Source organism: Nelumbo nucifera, chromosome 4, assembly GCF_055504915.1.
Source record: "Nelumbo nucifera cultivar China Antique chromosome 4, China Antique-T2T, whole genome shotgun sequence".
Taxonomy (NCBI): domain Eukaryota; kingdom Viridiplantae; phylum Streptophyta; class Magnoliopsida; order Proteales; family Nelumbonaceae; genus Nelumbo; species Nelumbo nucifera.
The window spans coordinates 12,950,748-12,971,779 of record NC_142652.1 but is presented as its reverse complement, the minus strand read 5'-3'; the positions used below and the strand labels follow the sequence as shown (position 1 = coordinate 12,971,779).

Genomic DNA, 21,032 nt, shown 5'->3' with positions numbered 1-21,032 from the left:
CTGATGTGGCACACTTTATTTGAGGTGGAAAGCAATTTCATGGAGTGTTATTTGAAATGCCCACAAAACATCCAACTAAATTAAAAAAAAAAAGCAAAAAACGGTTAAAAGGGCGTTTTTCAAATAAATACATTTACCTAAAAAAACGCCTATCATGAAGCTCCCACAGAAACCAAACATACGCTCAATCTCAACAAGGAATGGGCCAAAATTTTGGTGGTAAGCAGCGAACCAAAGGCTCGGCTTGTAACCACTAGAGAGTAGAGAGTGGTCAGTGGATACCCGGAATAAAAGGACTGATCACTTCTATTCTGATCGAGTTTCGAAGCATACAAAAAACTGTGTATCGTTTTTCCCCCATTGGCCATTCACCATTGCAATTGTAAATGCTTGTAGTCTCTTGTTTTAAAACCAAAGGCTTCCTCAGAATAAAGCCCTTCAACATCCAAACTCCTCTCCTTTTCTGTTCATCAACTACCTTTCCCGCCATCTCCAAAGAATCTAATCCAGTTTCATTTCTCCAACCAAACCGCACAACACTCTTCCGACAACTAAAACAGCGACCGACACTCTCTCAACTCAAAGAGACTCACGCCCAAATCATCACCCAAGCCTTCTCTCAGGACATTTCTTTTGTTGGCTCCTTAATTCGTTCTTATACCTCCTCCAACGACCTCGGCTACGCTCGTGTCTTATTCAATCGGTATCCTTTTACTTCACCACCTACTCTCCTATGGAATCTCATGATCCAAGCTTACTCCAAGACACTCAATTCTCAAGAATCACTTCATCTCTTCCGTCGGATGCTCTCGCTCGATGGACCCATTGTGCCAGTCCCCGACAGCTACACTTTCACTTTTGTGATTACGTCGTGTTCCCATCAACCGTCGGCTGTGGAGGGACAAAACACTCATGGGCGGGTGATAAAGAGTGGCTTTGAATCCGATCTGTTTGTGGGGAATTCATTGGTTAATATGTACTCAGCCTTTATGAAAATGGAGGATGCCCAGAAAGTCTTCAATGAAATGCCCCAGCGAGACGTCTTCACATGGACTAGTCTCGTGAGTGGGTATGCAAAGAGTGGAGAGATGGGCGCAGCCAGTGAATTGTTTGCGAGGATGCCTGAACGGAATGATGTTTCTTGGGCTGCTATGATTGCGGGGTTTGTTGGAGGCGCGAAATATAATGAAGCACTTAAATATTTCCATGACATGTTGTTTGATGCTAAGATGAAGCCTAATGAGGCGGTTCTCGTCTCTGTTTTGTCAGCTTGTGCTCATCTTGGGGCTTTAGATCAAGGGAAGTGGATTCATGTTTATATCGACAAGACTGGAGTGCCACAGAGTTCAAACATTTCTACTGCTCTCATTGATATGTATGCCAAGTGTGGAAGGATAGATTGTGCCAACCAAGTTTTTAGTGGAATTTCTAAAAGAGACGTGCTTACATGGACAAGCATGATTTCAGGTTTATCGATTCATGGGCTTGGTAAGGTTGCTCTTAGGATGTTCTCTCAAATGTTGGGGGAAGGCATCAGACCTAATAACATTACTCTACTGGGAGTTTTAAATGGATGCAGCCATTCAGGTCTAATAGATGAGGGCTGTAAAATCTTTTACAGCATGGAAAGCCTGTGGGGAATTGCTCCAACGATTGAGCACTATGGATGTCTGGTTGACCTTCTCGGTCGGGCGGGACAATTGGAGCGTGCATTTAAAATTGCCAGAGATATGCCTATGAATCCTGACATTGTTATTTGGAGGGCCCTACTTAGTGCTTGCAGAATCCACGGTAATGCTAGTCTTGGGGAACAAATTATAGATTACATATCCAAAATGGATCCTATTGGTCATGGTGGTGGTCATGTCCTTCTGTCAAATTTGTATTCATCTCTAGGTCAATGGGAAAGAGTTGATAGAATGAGGAAGCTAATGAGTGAAATCAGGAGTGATTATAACCCGGGTTGTAGCTGGATTGAAAATGTGGATAGAGATACATCAGAAGTTGGAGGAAGTTTTGAGAAGGGCAAGTGCAGAAGGTGGATATATTCCCAGCACTAAGCCAGTTTCATTTGATTTGAGTGATGAGGAGAAAGAGCAAGCAGTGTCGTGGCATAGTGAGAAATTGGCCATTGCCTTTGGGCTGATGAATACCATGGCAGGGAGCATCATTCAGATAGTGAAAAACCTAAGGACATGCGAAGATTGCCATTCAGCAATGAAGGCCATTTCCTGGGTTTTTGGTAGAGAAATTGTTATGAGAGATCGATCTCGATTCCACATTTTCAAAGAAGGAAAATGTTCTTGCAAGGATTATTGGTAGGGATTCAGATCATGCTGAACACCTGATGCATGAAGCTGCAATTGAATATCCTTGGTAGGATTGGAGATCATCTATACACACAAGTGCAAGAAATTACAGATGAAGGGAAGTTTTTCCAGCCAAGAGATGGCTACTTTAGCTGTTGGGGAAGGACTTTTTTTTGTCTCTGAAGGTCAAAGCTCTTAAATAGCAAAATTTGGAAATAAAATCAGGCATAATCAGGAATAACTGCATGTTTTAGTTGGAAGCATCTAAACGTAATTGCACTTTACCGGTTCAAAATTTGCATAAAGAAAATGCACTGGTGCAAGGTGCTGGCATCCATCTCATCATGGGACAGTTAAGTCGGCTACTTCTGGTTTATGACTGGCTGACCTATGTGAATATATACTCCCTTTTTTGTTGAATAAATAGACTATTGCCTTGTAGTTGTGAGGTCTCTCCCCATAATTTGTCTCTTGTTACATTACTCAAGAGATCTGACAGATGTTATCTTGAATTTTAACACACCCAAAGAAGAAAAAGGAAAGGGAAAAAAAACAGGAGGAAAAAGACCATGTTATCTTTGTCTTGTTTACCTTATTGTACACTGCAGTACATGTTTGGCTCATTATAGAGTATGCAAGTAAAAGTGTAAAACTGTCAAACGATCTTTAATCATCCAATGCACACAATTGGAAGGATGGGATAACTGGATGATTTTGCAGGACCCCAGCAAAACTTATTGTGAATAAATAGTCTCTACCTAGCCATCAAATAAATAAAGAGTCTCTAGACTCCCTACCTTTAATGACTAGAGGTGCATGTGCAAGCAGCGCTGGGTTAGGTCGGGTTGAGATCAAGCCTAATCCAATTACTTGTTGAACCCAATCCAACTCAATCTTTTCAGGTTGGGTTTGAGTTGGCCCGGTTTTTATACTTTGTTTTGCTAGGATGTTGTTATTTCTTAGACTTAGAATCAATGGATTAAGATTCACTGATTTTAGCATTATTACATGTACGAAGACAAGCCTACAATGCTTTGAGACTACCATATTTAATTATGTCTCAGGAGAATTTTTTCTACTACAAACTTAAAAATGCTGATGCTTAGGCTATCTTTGGAAAGATTATAAATACAAATACGCAGAGTGTAAATACAAAAATACACGGTTTAGAAATACCATATTCATGGTTAATATATCAATATGCTCAATATCTGAAGTGTGGGTATTGGTGCAGATCGGTAATGATGATATTTTATGTTTTGTTTATTATTATTGTTATTTTATAATGATTAGAGGGATCAGCTGATCAGGGATGTCTACTCAAGGTTTTAAAAGTTGGAAAACATGTCTATATCTGCGTATTTATGTGCGTCTGGATGCATGAAACAGATACAATATCTCAAGTTTAAATCAGCCCCCACAATGTCCCACAGTACATCCCCGCCGTGTATTAAGTTATGGAGTCGAATCTATATTTTAACATGCTGAAAGCTGAATTAGTTATGGAGTCGAATCTGATACAACTTGCGAGTTGGATTTATATTTTTTAATCCTGACTCTAACCGAATCAATCCAACCTGACATTTTTTGTTTTCAGAAGACAGGGTTAATTAAAAGCAAAGCTCATGCAAACACATAGGAGATCTGGACCCTGTTTCCGGTCCATTCCCTCTTAAGACCTGACCTAATAGCAGAGATCAATGTCTAGCTGAGATCAACCCAACCTAAGTACCTAACTGACCCAACATGAGTTTTTGTATGGATTGGGCCTGAATTTTCAAGCTACGGACTGAGCTTGGGCCAGAAAACTCGCCTTGACCTAAAGTGGGGTTGAGCTTGGGTTGAGGCCTCAAGTAGCCTGAGTATGATTCAAGCCCGGCCCGACTCAATCCAAATTTCTTTTTTTTTTCTAATTATGGATATATGTTTGCATATATAATTTTATAAATGAAATTTGTAAATATTTTCAATTAATTTCACTCTTAAATTGGATCATAAAATCCATTAAAATATGAATATATAAAAATATATATACAAATTATTTCAAACCCGATCAACCTATCAAGCTCGATTATAATGACTCGATTCAGCCCGAACCTGACACCAACCTGAATTATGCTTTTTTTTTTTAAACATCAACTTAAATGGATTAAGCTCAGATTGGGCTTAGGTTGATGAATTTGGACTTAACCTCGGGTTCGACCAAGGCACCGAGCCCGAGACTTGAGTACATATATAACACGGACATGCTCTTTGAGCTTGCCTTCTGTCTTTGGGTTTGATTAATTCGTTTTGAATTCGGTATTGTATTCTAGCTTGTCTTGCAAGTTGCAACGCTGATAAAGACAAAGAACCAAATGGCGCCAAAGACGAAGAAGAAGGAGCTCCCGCATTCATCCGATCAACCGGGAATGTTTGATGGAATGGTGGTCTTCTTGGTCGAAAAGGGAGTACAAGCACGAAGGCTACAGGTAGTTCTGCAACCTTCTTTAATCTATTTCTGCTTCTACGTTGTGAGAGCAGAACCATCTGACATTCGATACTCCTCATTATTTTTGTTTTCTGTTGTCATCTACTCTGACTTCACTTAGGATCGCTGGCAATAAAAACGAAAACCCATGTGTCCGTTTTGCGAAATTCTTAGTTTGTAGCTTCCTGACTCCGCCTTTTATTATCTACTTCCCAATATATCTTGAACAAACTATTGTTGTTTTATTATCTAATTCCCAATTTCTACACTGTTGTTTACTTGTGATGAAACTTCCATGTTTTTTTCCTACTTAGGTAGTCTGTTTCTTAACGGTCGATAAATGTAATTAGAGAGCAAGGTGCCTAGTTTAAGTACGTTTCACTTTGAAGTCTCATTTTCTTATGATGGGCTCTTATTTCGATAAATAAATGTTCAAGGAAAGGCTTTCCTATTTCAATAAATTTGTGCTTATCTTGTTCTCATTTTCTTTTTCTTTGTTTCTTATGTCAAGGACATAATATATTTTTTTAGTTTATTATTTCCGAACCGATATTTCTCTCTAGATTTGGAAGCAGAAATTGGTGCAAATGGGAGCTACTATTGAGGATCGCCTTTCAAAGAAGGTTACCCATATTTTTGCAATGAACTCAAAAGACCTTCTCCAACAAGTGGACAGCGAACACTTAAAACGCTTTAAAGGAGTGAGTTCATGTCTTTATTGTCCCAGCAATTTCTTGGTTATAGAACTGCTTAATTATTTGATTGTTTTTTTTTGGTACCTATGTGCATTTTCAGGTTTTGATTATGATGCAAACTAGAATGGTGAATACTAACAGTGGTATTGACTCCAATAATCTATTCTAACAGTAATGCACTTCTTTTTGATATTTTCTCAGGAATGGTTTGATGTGATTTTGAATTATTATATCATTTATCAAAATAGATTATTATATCAGTCACTTATATTGAAGTCTACTTATTAACAGTTGAGAGACGGGCTTACTTTTTAGACTCAACTACCTATGCTTGAGATTTACAAATTTCTGGAGAATGCTGAACATCTCTGGCCTTGAGGGAGCCTTTTACCATTTGATGCTTAAACACAAATTCATAAGAACCTTCTTCCGTTTTCAAATTGGAACATTTGCAGCATGCAGCATCAGCACCTAGTTCGTTCAGTATTCTCAAACACAACCCATATCTGTGACGTACTTGAGTCTATACATTGAAATTAGGGATTCTTTTTAAGATCCAATCTATTTATAATGATGATATTATTCTATATAATAGCATAAGTATTTTCATTTAATTGTTATTCTATGCTGTATGCTTGTTTAGTTACTTGTAAAGGCCAATATCCAATATTGGTCTCAACCATCTGAGGTCTTGGGAGAGGTGGATATGGACCTAACCTCTGACTTCAGGTGATACCAATTTGGTTGCTGCAAATAAAATCTATTATTACATGACTCTTATAGTAGTGAAGCTTGCTATACAAGGTAAGTAGCAAACGAATAGTCAACCTACTGAAACTAATAATATTCCTTCCACCACCAATGAACCTAGGAAGCCTTTTCTATATATCCTTTTTTAGTTGTAGACATAGTTATCAAAATCTTATGGTTTATGATATGATTCATGATTTGAATCATGAGTCCCAAGGGTTTTGGCTCAAATCTTATGTCTGAATTCTGAACCCTTTTGTTCAAAAGTCTTATGGTTGTTGTTTGAATCCTATAACTCAACTCATGGATCTTATAATATATACAGTTCATGTGATTTGGATCAATTCAATTAAGACTTAGTTCTCTACTTTGTCATTTCTTTCTTTTATTTTTTTCAAGAGACTCTTGTTTTGAAGTCCTTTACAGAAAATGATTTTTAGGTTATTTAAGACATTTTAGAGACACACTGAATTCATTTTCCATCATTTGTAGGTTAAAGAGTCATTGTATGTGGAGTAGTTGACTTTCAAGTCAGACTTGATCATACATCTTAGGCTTCCAGTGTACAAGTAGTAAGCTCTAATACTTTATCGTTTTAAGTACATATATGGTAGACATGGATTAAAAATAGGGTAAATCACTTATATATATATATCATTTTTAAGTAATATCTAATTTCATTTTTGGTAAGTTTTTATAATGCAGAAATAGTCTTATGGTTTACAATACGGTTCATGATTCAATTTGATTCTACTTTCTCTAGAATTTACAATATGACAACAATTTTCAGAACATTGTTATGGGCATTTTATGAGATAATCACCCACAGAGGGATCCACTTCAACATTTTTCATTCCTTCTATGATTTGTCTATCTTAATGCTTACTATTGAGTATTAGTTTTTTCTCAAGTAATTCATCCAAAGGAATTGAGGTCATATAGTTACTGTCCTGTGTAGAATGTACTCCTCTACCAGTGGCTTGAGGACAGCTTGAGATCTGGAGAAAAGGTGGCAGAGGATTCATACAATCTAAATTTGGATTCAGAAGAAGGTAATGATCCTGAAAAATCTTTAGAAGGTATCTGTTCAAAACCAACCAAGGAAAACAATTACAGTGATGAGAAGTTGCCACATTGCAAAAGGATCAGATTCCTTTCAGATGATTTAAAAGTTGTAAATGAGCAAGATAGTAGTACAAGTCCAGTATCTTCTAATCCACATGCCCCTGTTGCTTCAAATAAAGATGTAAGATTTCCTTCTGGTTCTATACACCTTTATGTGCTTTTCCTACATTTAAAGTTCTTTTATAATTTTATTGGTTCATTCATTTATTTTTTCTTTGGGGGTGCAGGGTTGTTAAAAGAATTGTATTCTTGCACAATGGGTTATTCTACATGAATTCTGTTTGAAAATCATTATAGCTGTAGATTGCATTGATTTTTCAGTTATACTAAATTAAGTGCTAAAAATTTTATGATTAGGTCAATACTTCAGAGCTAGCCTTGTGCTATAATCCACCTGATTTAAACAGGAACATCACTGAAATATTTGGAAAGCTTATAGACATATACAGAGGTAAGAATAAGTTGAATTATCTTTGCCATTTATCTGTCTTTCAGTTCTAATATCCGGGGATTCAATACATTGCGGCTATTTTTCCTGCAAAAAGCGCTAGGTGATGAACGGAGGTCATTTAGCTATTACAAGGCTATTCCGGTGATTGAGAAGTTGCCTTTCAAAATTGAAAGTGTGGAGCAAGTAAAACATTTGCCAGCAATTGGGAAATCACTGCAAGATCATGTATGTGGAAATGTTCTGGTTCAAATTTATACTTTCCAATGTGCTTTACCTTCATTGTGGTCAGCTGCAACTGGTATTTTTATTTGCTTTCTTATAAAAAAATGATTCTATTTGGAGAAAAGTAAAATTCTAGTTTTTTGTATATTCCCATTGTACTGATCCTTGGTGTACATGGTGCTAATATGATCACATATTCTCATATCAATACAGTACTGTACCATTTCAGGAAAAAAAAAAGAAAGGTTCTATATATTGTTTACTATGATGTATGGACATGGATAGCAATTGCATGGACACATCATATTTGTACATATATATTCATATAAATGGCAAAATCTTGGCTCTGGGGCTCGGGGAACAGAAGGCCTCAGACTGGTCTCTGATCCCATGAGTTTATTGTCTGTACTCATCAAAGATGATCAGGATCCACTATTCAGTGGTTCTTGCCTTGAGGATTAATGGATCCAAAAATCAGCTTAAACTCTTATCCAAAATACGCATTTTTGGACCAAATATTTGGATTGTGGTCAAACATTCTATTTTATACTCTTAGAATGTTCTGGAAATGATGCATGACTCAAATATATAAATACATCTGTAATGCTGATTCTTGGTATATGCTCTCCTAGGTGGGACCCGTCCAATGATAGGTCCTCATCTTCTGAGTATCTGCCAACTGGTAAGTTATGAGGGCCCCAGGCTCTCCAATTGCAACCTGCAAACCTCTGTCTCCAGACCTGAGCCATTCTTCATGTAAATATACACACATGTATATTAGTATATATGTACCAAAAAAAGTATATTAGTATACAGAGACATATTCACATACACATAAACACACTTACACAACATCATGCATACAGTGCATAATATGTATATATATTGATAAAGTAAAAAAGTAAAATTCATTAAAAAAGAAAACAAACGTTTACAACCTAGGACGGTGTTGAGAGAACACCTCCAAAGGAGCTAAAAGAAACATTAAGCAGCCAAAGGCCCTCAAACAAACAGACCCTCAAAGATCAAGCACCCCCACCAGCCCAAGATCAAATAAAAAAACAGCAAAAACCCTCGACCAGAACAAAAAGCAGCTTCAACAACAAGCCAGCTGAGCCCAACCCAAAACATAGCACAGCCACGAACCTCCAAACCTCACCCTCTCAACCACATCACAACCCACCTCATCCTTTCCTTCACCCTTCTCTTGTTCATTTCCTGCCTTCTATTTTGTTCAAATTGCTTGATTGCCTTCCTCACCACTGATTCTCCCCATAAAAAGAAAAGACCAAGAGATTTCCCAACTGCCACCTGTCTATCTACTAGCTTCTCAATATCGATTTTTCCTTTCTCAGTGCTAACATTCTCAAAATCAGCTTTATTCCCTCCTATCTCCTTCTCCCCCTCTCTGATTTCCTCTCCTGTCAATTCCTGGTCACTTCCGTTTCTCTCACCCTTCCCCCCACTTTCAAAAGGTTTCTCCTTCAATACCTCCATCCCTTCCTCTCTCTATTCCTCCTATTTTCTTACAGGAAAACTCATCCTCTTCCTTTCCTCCCTCTCCCCTAAGGAAGCTTCCTTATCTTGATTACTACACCTGATGTCCTGAGTCTTCCTACCTGCATCAGCTTCTAAACTATTTGCAACAATCCTTTCCTTTTGTAAATTCTCTTAAATCTGCAGCGTGGACCATTCCCGATCAGTCCTTCCTTGAGACAATTAAAGACCTTGGTGATGGATAGGAATTAAAGAGGTGAAGAAAAGTAAGAAAAGGTGAAGAAAAGGATAGAAGAAAGAAACAGAAGAAGACAGGAAGAGAAAGAGAAGGGAAAGAGAAGAAAAGAGGGAAGACTAGAAAGGAGAAATCTGTTCTCTTCTCCTTACTGTCGACCCAGGTTGTATTAGCATTCTACTAAAGCTGAAATGACTACAATACTCTTAGGAAAGTTACAGCAGATATAAGAGAGAAAGAATAATGTGAAAAAGACAATACTGCCCCTGTTAACTACTTCTAACAATTCTAACAGTAACCATTAAGGATGGGAGATTATAATCATTATATGTTGTGTCATGCCTATAAATTGGTTTATATTTATTTTCACATATGTTCTTTATTCTCATTGAAGAGTAAGATGAGGCAAAGGATTACTTTGAGATATATGTAGATCAGTTTTTGAGTCTTAAAATGCAATTATGTGAACTTGGGGAAGAGATTAAATTCTGGATTCTGAGGTTCCTATAAGACAAAAATATTGGAATCATATTCACAGAATTGGTCTTGTTTAGTGTTAGAATGCTCGAGTCAGGGGTATTTTGGTCATTCTGGTGTATCTTATTGAAAGTGAAATGTCTATTGTATCTGAGTTTAAGTTATGTGTCCCATCTTCTATGAGGGACAAAATTGTTTTTCTTGTAACTCAAGTTTTTCATGAATAAAAGTCAAGTGGGTCGGCTAGGAGAGTGACTTTTTTGAATATCCTCTCTTCTAGTTTGGCTGAACACTCTTCTCCTCTCCTTCTTCTTCTTCTTTTTCTTTCTTTCTTCTTTCTTCTTCTCTACTTTGACCTAGAAACAACTAGGGTTTATTCACATGGTATCAGAGCATTAAGGTCTGGTGTTTGTTTTCTTGCTGCTGTCTTCTTCCTGGGTTCGCCGCCAGCTTCACAGTAGGTTTCATCATCCTACAGCTGATCTGATTGAAGACTCGATAAAGGGCTGAAAAAGAGTTGTCGTTTTGAGGGCCCAGAGGTGAGAATGCCTCTGGCCAGTGCTGTGGTGGTTGTTGAAGTGGTATACTAGACCCTCTATTCAGTGTATGAAGAGGGCTGGTCGTATACAGGTATGAACACTGCTGTCGTGTGTTCAGAAATGGACTGTGAATGCTGATTTTTTTTGTGTGCTTTGAAAGTTAGTTGTTGTGGTGCTGGGTGAAACTGATACACATATCAGTCATGTTTTTTTTTTTTTGTGTTTTCTTGCTCACATGTGTGCTGAAAGAAGAGTGGTAGACTGCTGATGTCCATGACAGCAGTGGTGTGGTGTTGATTGTGTTGTGGTGGCTGACATATCTATGTTTTTAAATGCTTAAAAGTGAACCCCTAGACCTTGTGTGTAATCAGTTCTGCAGTATGCAGAACAAGTGTTCGATGAAATGACAGTAATTTCAGTAGTGGTGTGTTGGTGGTAAATGGTCCTGCAGTGTGCAGTCCAAGTGTTTGATGTGTTGACTGAATGATTTCAGCTTTAGAGTGTAGTGTGTAATGTGCAGTTGAAGATAGTGGGTTGGTGGTATTGTAAGTGAGATAAGTCTTGTGACAAGTGTGAGATTGTGGTGTATATTCAGAGGAGACATAATTGAGATGGCTTCAACTGTAGTTGGGAATGACAACAAAACAGGCATCATGCTCTCTTCAGATTATCTAAGTGTTCAAATGACACCCATCAAGTTGAATGGTGAGAACTATGTACCATGGGCAAAATCTGTGGAGGTGTTCTTGAAGGCCAAGAGGAAAGTAAAACATGTGAGGGAGGAGAAACCTTCCTCTGATTCTCCTGGGTTCAGTGATTGGGAACAAGATGATGCACAGATAATGACATGGCTTTGGAACAGCATGGAACCAAAGATTAGTGTGAACTTCATGTTCCTAGATACAACCAAAGAGATCTGGGATCATGCTAAAAAGTTGCGAGGTCAAAACAGGGGATCAACCTATGTCAGAGGAAATATGTTCTTGATCTACTTGAAGAAACATGGTTGTTAGGTGCTAAACCAGCAGAGACTCCTATGGAACTCAATGCCAAGTTAAGTGTGGATGCAGGTGAAGAGTTTGATAATCCTGGAAGATACAGAAGGTTGGTGGGAAAGTTGAACTACCTGACCACCCGACCAGATATATCATTTGCTATGAGTGTGGTGAGTCAATTTATGCAACATCCCCGGGTTTCTCACTGGAAAGTTGTTCTGAGAATTGTTAGGTACCTAAAGGGTGCTCCAGGTCGTGATTTGTTATACCAAAAAGGAGGACCTCTTGAGATAGTAGGGTACACAGATGCTGATTGGGCTGGCTCTATATCAGACAGGAGGTCAACCACAGGGTATTGTACCTTCCTGGGTGGCAATCTTGTAACTTGGAAGAGCAAGAAGCAAACAGTGGTGGCAAGAAGTAGTGCGGAAGCAGAGTACAGGGCTATGGCCCATACCACATGTGAACTAGTATGGCTGAAGAACCTACTACAGGAGATGGGTTTCTCAATTGACAAACCCATAGAACTATACTATGGTAACCAAGCTGTTGTTCACATCTCATTCAATCCTGTCTTCCATGAAAGAACTAAACATATTGAGGTGGATTGTCACTTTGTGAGAGAGAAAGTGATAAGTGGGGTAATAACTACATCTCATGTGAGCTCAGGAAATTAGTGGGCAAATATCTTCACAAAAGGATTGTCTCGGGGAAGAATAGATTACATTTGTAACAAGCTGAGACTATATGATATATACTCTCTAGCTTGAGGGGGAGTGTTAGAATGCTCGAGTCAGGGGTATTTTGGTCATTCTGGTGTATCTTATTGAAAGTGAAATGTCTATTGTATCTGAGTTTAAGTTATGTGTCCCATTTTCTATGAGGGACAAAATTGTCTTTCTTGTAACTCAAGTTTTTCATGAATAAAAGTCAAGTGGGTCGGCTAGGAGAGTGACTTTTTTGAATATCCTCTCTTCTAGTCTGGCCGAACACTCGTCTCCTCTCCTTCTTCTTCTTCTTCTTCTTCTTTTTCTTTTCTTTCTTCTTTCTTCTTCTCTACTTTGACCTAGAAACAACTAGGGTTTATTCACATTTAGCACCACAAGAACAGTTATGCTAGTTGTGTTTGCTTGCAGATTCATGAAATAATTACTACTGGGAAGTTATCAAAATTGGAGCACTTTGAGACAGATGAGAAGGTATTGCAGACTTTGGATTTCTATGATTTTTTTATGCAGTATTCCTTATTAAATTTAACTTTTTAGTTTTTCATGCCTATTGGCTGCTATTGGATTACCATCTTTCTGCACATTTATTATTGATGTTTGTCTCCATATTGTGGAAATGGCTGAAGTACTTTCCGATTGCAATAGAGTTTAAGTTTTGTATATTTAGACCAAGAAATTTGAAACTATGTGAGCTCATGTGCATGGATGGGTGGAGATTGATTTGGTTGAACTAAGCCTGCTTGACATATGATTTGCTTGCAGTGAGAGTGATAAGAATCCCTCCTACTAAGACCCAGTCAATGCTGTTATAAACTTACGTTTCTGAATATATATATTTATATTCAGATTTTGAAGGGGCACCTTTCTTTGCAAGTTTCTACATTGCATAAAACCTCATTCCAGTTTGGTAAAGATTAGTCAGAGCTTTTAGTCCTGATTTGTGTCTGTTGATTGCTGAATTACTAGTGAGCTTAGTTCACACTAGAACTAAAGTCAACTCAGTTCCCTAATAACCATAAATGCCTCTAGTTACAATCTTGGATTATCTACTCTAAATCATATGGGCATGCTACTTTGCACATTCCATATCATTCAGGGATGTGATATTTACTTTTCTATTTTCATAGGACTGTATTTTTATTGTTTCAATTTATGGTTTCTGCAATAAGGGGTTCCTAAGGTGAACTTAATATAGTTTTCTTTCATGTAATTATTACCTCCGATGTAACACATGAAACTCAAATTAGGGTGTTTTGTCATGATTCATAGAGCTATTTGGAAAATCATTTGCATCTTGTCTATGTTTAGAACCATAAGAGAAAGAAAATTGTTAATGAAAACATGCATTCTTGGATAAACTTGATATGGTTCTTGTCAACTTTGTGAGCTCATGGGTATGCCAACAGATTCAGCATCGATGTGAATGAGTTAACCTCTTTAGATCAAGAAGCAGTCCTCTGATCCTTTCCCATCTATCATAACTGGCTAATTTAAAGTGAAATGAAATAATAGAAAATTTAAAAAGAATATTTAAAATATACACCAAATTCTAGCAAATCTGACCAAGATGCTGTTGAGATACTTGAAATTTTTCAAAACTGCTTTGTTTTAATCATGAAGAGTTAAAAATTTATATAGTTGCTTGAATTTAAAAAGAAGTCTGATGGGACTCCAACCTAGGCTACTATTGGATGGGTTTGGGTTTTATCAAAATGAAGTCCTTCATATGTCATAAAATAATTGACCTGAGACAGAACCACCCTCACCCTGTCCTTTGCACTCAATTTCATTCCTTTTTTTTCTCCTTTAGTTTTAGGGTGAATCTATTAATTCCAATTAATAAGCAGTGTCTACTTATTGACCCAACTGGACCCCCATTCACTAGATGCTTGAGAACCCAGTCCTACCTAGTAAAAGCTACCAGGCTTTATGCAAATCCAGAGATCTCTAAATGGATTGGTCGATTCAATAACTAGATCCATTTATTTAGGGCCTGAATTGGAGTAGTTTGTATCTGTATACTATGATGCCATTATTAGTGAGTTAGTTCTGGATCAACCTTGAGCTGGTTTATTTATTAGCAGTATTGAATCCTAATCTCTGTTACTTTTTGAATTAAAAATTGAATCTGTAAAAATTACTCTAAATTAACTTCAGATCCTGTTTAAATTCAAATTTTGCTTGTGCTTTTGACAGACCCGGATTTGTTTTGTTGACTTAGAATGTTGATCTGTTGCTATTTCTGCAGGCCCAGAGATTGACTATTACAGTGATAATTTCAGACATGGTCTGGGCCTACTCCTGATTTTAAGGCTTAATACATGGACCCAACTAATATATTCTACTAAAATAGAAATTCCTCAAGTGCCATATGACTGGAGTGTAGAAAGACGCTAATGTTTAGAAGATCAATAATGGTGGCTTTTCTCCGTTGTTTTTGTAATATTCACTTTTCTTTGGTCTAATGACCTCCAAAGCAAAGTGTAACAGCATACGTATTTGTATTGCTATAGACTTCAATAGATGTGTAAAATGTGGAGTTTGATGGATGTGAATGATCTTCTAATGGCTTTTCTGTTGTGGCTTCCTAGTTTCACTTTTAGCTTTCCAAACTTCGTACTTCTAACTTTCACACTTTCTGTTGTTTTTCAAATGATTTTGCTCCCGGATTTATTGGTCATATGCATTTCACCAATAGCCTGTCCCAAATAGTTGGGATCAAGGCTGTGTTCAGTCAGACTGAGATATTTGTTTCGCCAATGAGATTTTTTTCTTTTTAAATTTTGTCAAGGTATTCTTTACATGTATTCCAATTGTGTTTTTCAATGTCAACACACTATAATTTATTTTTTCTGGGTTCTTCAAAACTGTGAAGGTGCGGACAATTACTCTGTTTGGGGATGTTTGGGGTATTGGTCCAGCCACTGCTCTAAAATTATATGAAAAAGGATACCGTACACTAGATGATCTGAAGAATGAGGAATCGCTAACAAATGCACAGAAGTTGGGATTGAAATATTTTGATGATATCAAGAAGAGGATTCCACGCAATGAGGTTTACTTTTAGTGCTCTTCAATGGAATTTTATTGGATCTTAGTTCATATTCTCTATAATCATTTTCCATTGCTAGTATTTTATACTTTGTTTTCCTAGGTTCAAGATATGGAACTTATTTTACAGAAAGCTGGAGAAGATGTTTTACCTGGGGTGAGCACCATAAGCATTTGCCTTAACTGGTATTCTGCATTTTTTGGTTTGTTTGCTTCCATGAGTTAAGTTGTTTGGTGTAAATTTTTTTATGCCTTTACCTCTTTTGCTTTCAACAACATGGACATGGATATAGGAAGCAGAGGTACATGCTTCTTCTATATCAATTTTTAATATGTCATTTCACAGTACTCGTATCTTGCCAAATTAATTGAACTTTTAACATATTCAGATTTTATGATTTGTTATAAGGTAGCAATTTACATATTCTAAAAGTGTAAGTGCAAAGTATAGAAGTTAGGGATGTCAGCAGGGCGGGTTAAGTGGTAAACACCCTTGATATGACCCGTTCTAATTGGATTTGGGTTGAGGGTGGCCTGCACTAAACCTGACTCATTGACGCATTGACATTAAGAAAATGTAAATATAACATTCACTAACAACCATGGTACTTTTACTTATCCAAAAAAAAAAAAACAACCATGGTACTTTTCATGAAATGGTGTTGGGGTAAAATCAACATTCCTATTTCAAATTAATTGGTTGGGCTCTCGACTGGAGTTACTTCAGAGTTCGGGTCGGGTTCAGTTTGAGCCAAACTGTTAACATCCCTAACAGAAATTCCTATATGGTCTCCAATATGATATCAGATGTATATCGTGACTGACTTCAGTATACCAGTCATATACATGTATCCAGGGATCACTGAATATATGTTTTCCACTTTTCCCTGTTCAAAGGTATATAAAAAAGATAAACAATTTTGCAAGCTGGTTTGTCCTATTTAAATCTTCATAATGTGAATGGTAGGTCCCGATCCCCTGAACACCAGGCATGTGGTGTGTTTCAAGCCCCATTACCATTTTATGGGTTCTGTAACCCCAGTCCCAAGATATATCCCATTTAAAAAGATGAGACGAATATAACTAGATCCAAATGGAGGACAAAGGATTAGCCTCACCCAAGATTTTTCTTTTCTTATTTCTTCCTTTTTGTCCCTTTCTTTTCCTTCTTTTGGCAGCACGAAAAACATAACAAGGAGGGTTAAAAATTCATGTGTTTCCATAGTGAATATAATCTCTCTTTGTTTTGAAGGTAGTTATTATATGTGGAGGATCATTCAGGCGTGGGAAAGCTACTTGTGGGGACTTGGACATTATAATTACCCATCCTGATGGGAAAAGGTACAAATTCCATAAATACTGAGCCATGATCCATTCTTTGCAGTTTGCTACACTTAATTATTCTGGTGCTACTTACAGCAATCCAAAGGACAAAGTTTTTACATACATGTGTTTGGACTTCTTACTTTAGAAATATTTTCCTTTATTCATTTTATCTTATTTATGTTGCTGCAAAGTTTTTTAGTTCAACTTATTATGATTTTTTTCTATAAATACCTTCAATCCTGTTCTTCCCTGTTGATTTCAGTACAATTCCTAATACCTGTTTCAAACCATGTGGAGAGTCATGCCCTCTCTTCTATCTTGAAAGATGTATTCATCTATCATCATTTTCATCTGTTCTACAAGTTGTTCATTGACTTCGTTCTTTTCAAGCTTGAGATAATCTTTTGGACTGTTCTATATTAGTTATGTTTTTTCACATTAATCTTGGATGCCTGACACCTGCCTGCTCTATGCCTCTAGTCATAAAGGATTCCTCCCAAAGTATGTAAAGCATCTGAAAGACATGAGGTTTTTAAGAGAAGATCTGGTATTTAGTACTCACAGTGAGGAGGTAATGACATCTTTATCTTTTTGGAGGACTCTTACTCTGTACACTTATTCCTACTTCTGTAGTATCTTTATTTGAGAGCACCAAAAACATTGTTTTAGAAATAACTACCTGTATGAAAACTAATCCTCACTCATGCATAGACTTAAATAGAGAATAACCATTTTCGGTTTTTCTGCATTGGATTGGTGGGAAAACAGAAGATTAGCTTAAATGTTTTGACATTATTACAAATTTGTTGATCTGCCCAATTTTCTTGGTGTTTACTCTACCAGATGATCATTTGAAAACATTCTTTTCAGCCAGTTGGAAGTTTTAATTTTTCAGAACATGGGTTATGAACCTCGACTGTTATTGTGGTTGTGTGAAGTATGAAAGAGCTTTTAAAATTCAAGTCCTGAGGCCTGAGAAGCCTGGGTTTGTTTATGTGAAGTGTGTTACTCTGGTTATACACTACGCCCAGATAAGAATACCACAGACATGGACATGGGAATGGAAACACCACTCTTCATTTCCTAAGATCCTGAGCATGGATATGGGTATGATATCCCATTAGAAATGCGTATGTCACTTTTATATCTAGTTTTTGAAGCTCAGTGTTATTTCTCAATACTTGTATATTTCCAAAATTTACGCTTATAAAAAAATATATATTTTCAAATTTAGTTAAACCTGTAAGTTATAATATATACTTGTTACAGCATGCCATTTACATATTGTATCAGCATTATGATATAAAGTATACTCAAGTGTCGTGGGTGACGCCTCATCACCTTTTGGTGTAATCTTTATTTTTTAATAAATTTATTTATTTTTTATTTTTCTTCAAAAAAGAAGTATACTTTAGAAGTATCCATGCAGTATCTGGTGTTGTATTGGGTACATATCATGCCCAACAGCAGTAAGCTCGGGATTTACAGGTACCTAGGTATCATAAGCTATATGCCAATAATTCGCAACTTCCTTTTTTCTGGACTAGAGACATTTATTTTGAGATCAGATTTTCTGTGGATAATATGCAAACTATTGTTTTCTACCTTGTCTCCTTAGATGGTTTATTTACGTTTGCCTTTTTGTGAATATTATATTATGCTTTTTGTCTTATATGATGTTTTCCACTTTATGTTCAATTTTCTGTTATACATTTTTTTTTTTAATTTTTATGCATTATTACATACAGGGTACTAATTCAGGGGTTGATACATACTTTGGTCTTTGTACATATCCTGGTCGAGAACAGCGGCATCGCATAGATCTGAAGGTACCATGGTGATTTCCTATAGAGCTCCAAATCAAGTGATACAAAATTTCACCGTCTATTTCTAGAATTAAAAATGCATTTAGAATACGATGCCTTATACATAGTATAAAGGGAACTCTTGACAAACCCAATCGCTTGCAGTATTGCCATTACAATTAAAGCAAATGAAAGGTGCAGTAGTAAGATTTTCATTTTAGATTTATATAAATGTATCATTAAGTTACATTATTGTGCTGATGTTGGTACTCACTGCCTATTTAGATACTCTTGAATACTTGCACTATTTCTACAATCTCCAATGCATGAGGTTGTACTGCTATTACATCCTGATATGTCCTATGACATATTGGTCTGACGGTTTCTGTTGGTGTCCAACAATTTCCTTATTTGTTTCTTCGTTTTACTGTTGGATTTTGTTATATGGAAATCATCAATGCTAACTCTAAATTTTATACATCAGAAAATTTGTTTGCATAAGTTGTTCTAAAATTGGCAGAAGTGATTATTTAATTGTAAATGGACATTAGGGGTTGCCGCTTGGTGCAATAGTAAAATCCTGGAACTAACAAGTGAACTCTCTCTCTCTCTCTCTCTCTCTCTCTCGTGCAGTTGTGCCTCTTCCTTTTTCATTTTTTCCCTTCCTTTCACTTTTCTTTTTATTCTGAGCTTGTGCACAACCCATACAAATCTACTTTTTAAGCACCACTGGTCAATCTTGAGAACAGGGAACTATACATCCTAACCTAAGTCATAGTCTCATAGGTCAATGATTAGGACCTCAACCCAAGCAAAAGATAAGTCTGTCCCAAGTTTGAGCCTGAAGAACCATACATTCTAACCTACCTGATTTGAGAGACAGTTAATGCTCAAAGTCGTAGGTTAATGGCTTGCCAACTTAAAAAGTTGTTTATATTTATTTTATACTGTATTAACTTCTAAAGGACAGGAAGATTAATAGAACAGATATTCTTTCACTTGTTTATTGTTTCTTAACGTTTAAGGTTTCCTAAAAAAAAACAATTCTTTTTTTTTTTTTTTGTAGCCAACCTGTGGTGGAATACTTCAGTTCCACTACAATGTCACTAGATTTGGTTATTTATGTATTGAGGTTGTTTTATCATCATCATCACAGAAGCCCAAGAGATGCTATTGTAATATACCAAGGGAAAAAGTTTACATGAGAAGAGGCGTTCACTTGACCCTAGGAATTAACTCTATTTATTATTGGATAATGGAAATATTTTGAATAACAAAGCATATTACTAGAATCTTCTACTAAGCTGTGTATATTTTCACAGGTCTACCCAAGGGATATATCTGCATTTGGACTGATAGCATGGACAGGAAATGATGTATTAAATAGGAGGTCTGTTGATTTTCCATACTAATTGTTAATTTGACGATTCTGAGTATTGTTTTCCTTCATGCATCTTTTTTACCATGAAAGCTTCCTTCATGCGAATGATAAAGGTAAATTGGTTGCCATGTGTAATAGCGTGTATACTTACGGTTGCACTTTGTGGTAAACCTGCACACATCCAAGCAAAACTTGTATAGGGCTGAATTGGTAACAAGGCAACCTCATATTGTATGTTTGCATTTCAGACACGAGTAGGTGTAGTTTTCTTTTGGTTATGAAGAGGAACAGTTACATATTTGTTATATTTGGTTTATGCTTCACAGCCTTCACTAGAATTTTCATTGCTTAGTGCTGGGTAGTTGACTTATTGAAGTTTCTAATCAGTTATAGGAAATGCTTGAATGGATATAGTTGGGTTTTTGTTGCGATGCATTTGTCCCACATTGGTAGTATGGGATGCTTGGTTCCCTCCCTCTAACAGCTAGCTTTTAGGGGCTGAGTTCTCTAGGCATGTAAAAGTTTTATTTTATTTGGGGATACTTAATGTATTTGACTGGTCTCTGGGTACAGGTTGAGGTTACTTGCTGAATCGAAAGGGTACCGGCTTGATGATACAGGTCTTTTTTTACGGGTAATTGAAAATTGGAAATTTGGAATTGCAATCTGTCTTGTCTTCTCATGTTAAGTTATTCCCTTACATTACTCGTCTATTTTTGGAGTATCACATCTAAATTATATTATTGCAGAGTACAAAAGGTAGTCCGAGATTGACTTTGAAGACAGAGATGGAAGTATTTGATTTCCTGGGGTTTCCTTGGCTTGAACCTCATGAGAGGAATTTGTGACTCGGTAGAATTTTATATTTTGTATATATGTAATGTGACACTTGTAAAGTAGGCAGGCAACATATCCGATCTTTACTTGATTCAGTGGACTGTTGTTTTGTTGCTGAACCTTAGCTTGTTGACATTCT

At 36.7% G+C, this 21,032-nt stretch overlaps 1 protein-coding gene and 1 pseudogene across 7 annotated transcripts; both read left to right on the top strand.

Annotated features, from left to right (window-relative positions):
• The first annotated feature begins 11 nt into the window (after positions 1–11).
• Positions 12–3,374, top strand: LOC104608066 (pentatricopeptide repeat-containing protein At5g66520 pseudogene; annotated as a pseudogene).
• A 1,187-nt stretch (positions 3,375–4,561) lies between these two features.
• POL{LAMBDA} (DNA polymerase lambda (POLL)) lies at positions 4,562–20,988 on the top strand. Of its 7 annotated transcripts, none has more exons than XM_019199551.2 (15): positions 4,562–4,780; positions 5,343–5,480; positions 7,183–7,470; positions 7,707–7,800; positions 7,895–8,025; positions 12,902–12,964; positions 14,742–14,780; positions 15,369–15,548; positions 15,675–15,701; positions 16,797–16,885; positions 17,351–17,441; positions 18,619–18,699; positions 19,998–20,065; positions 20,630–20,690; positions 20,806–20,988. In XM_019199551.2, exons 1-15 carry the CDS (start codon positions 4,667–4,669, stop codon positions 20,902–20,904), a joined length of 1,563 nt encoding a protein of 520 aa, XP_019055096.1. In that variant the 5' UTR covers positions 4,562–4,666; the 3' UTR covers positions 20,905–20,988. The 7 variants fall into 7 exon arrangements, with proteins under 7 accessions (XP_019055096.1, XP_019055095.1, XP_088759775.1 ...); XM_019199550.2 differs by having other exon boundaries at positions 4,563–4,780; positions 15,648–15,701; XM_019199553.2 differs by having other exon boundaries at positions 4,636–4,780; positions 5,311–5,480; positions 15,648–15,701.
• The last annotated feature ends 44 nt before the right edge of the window (positions 20,989–21,032 follow it).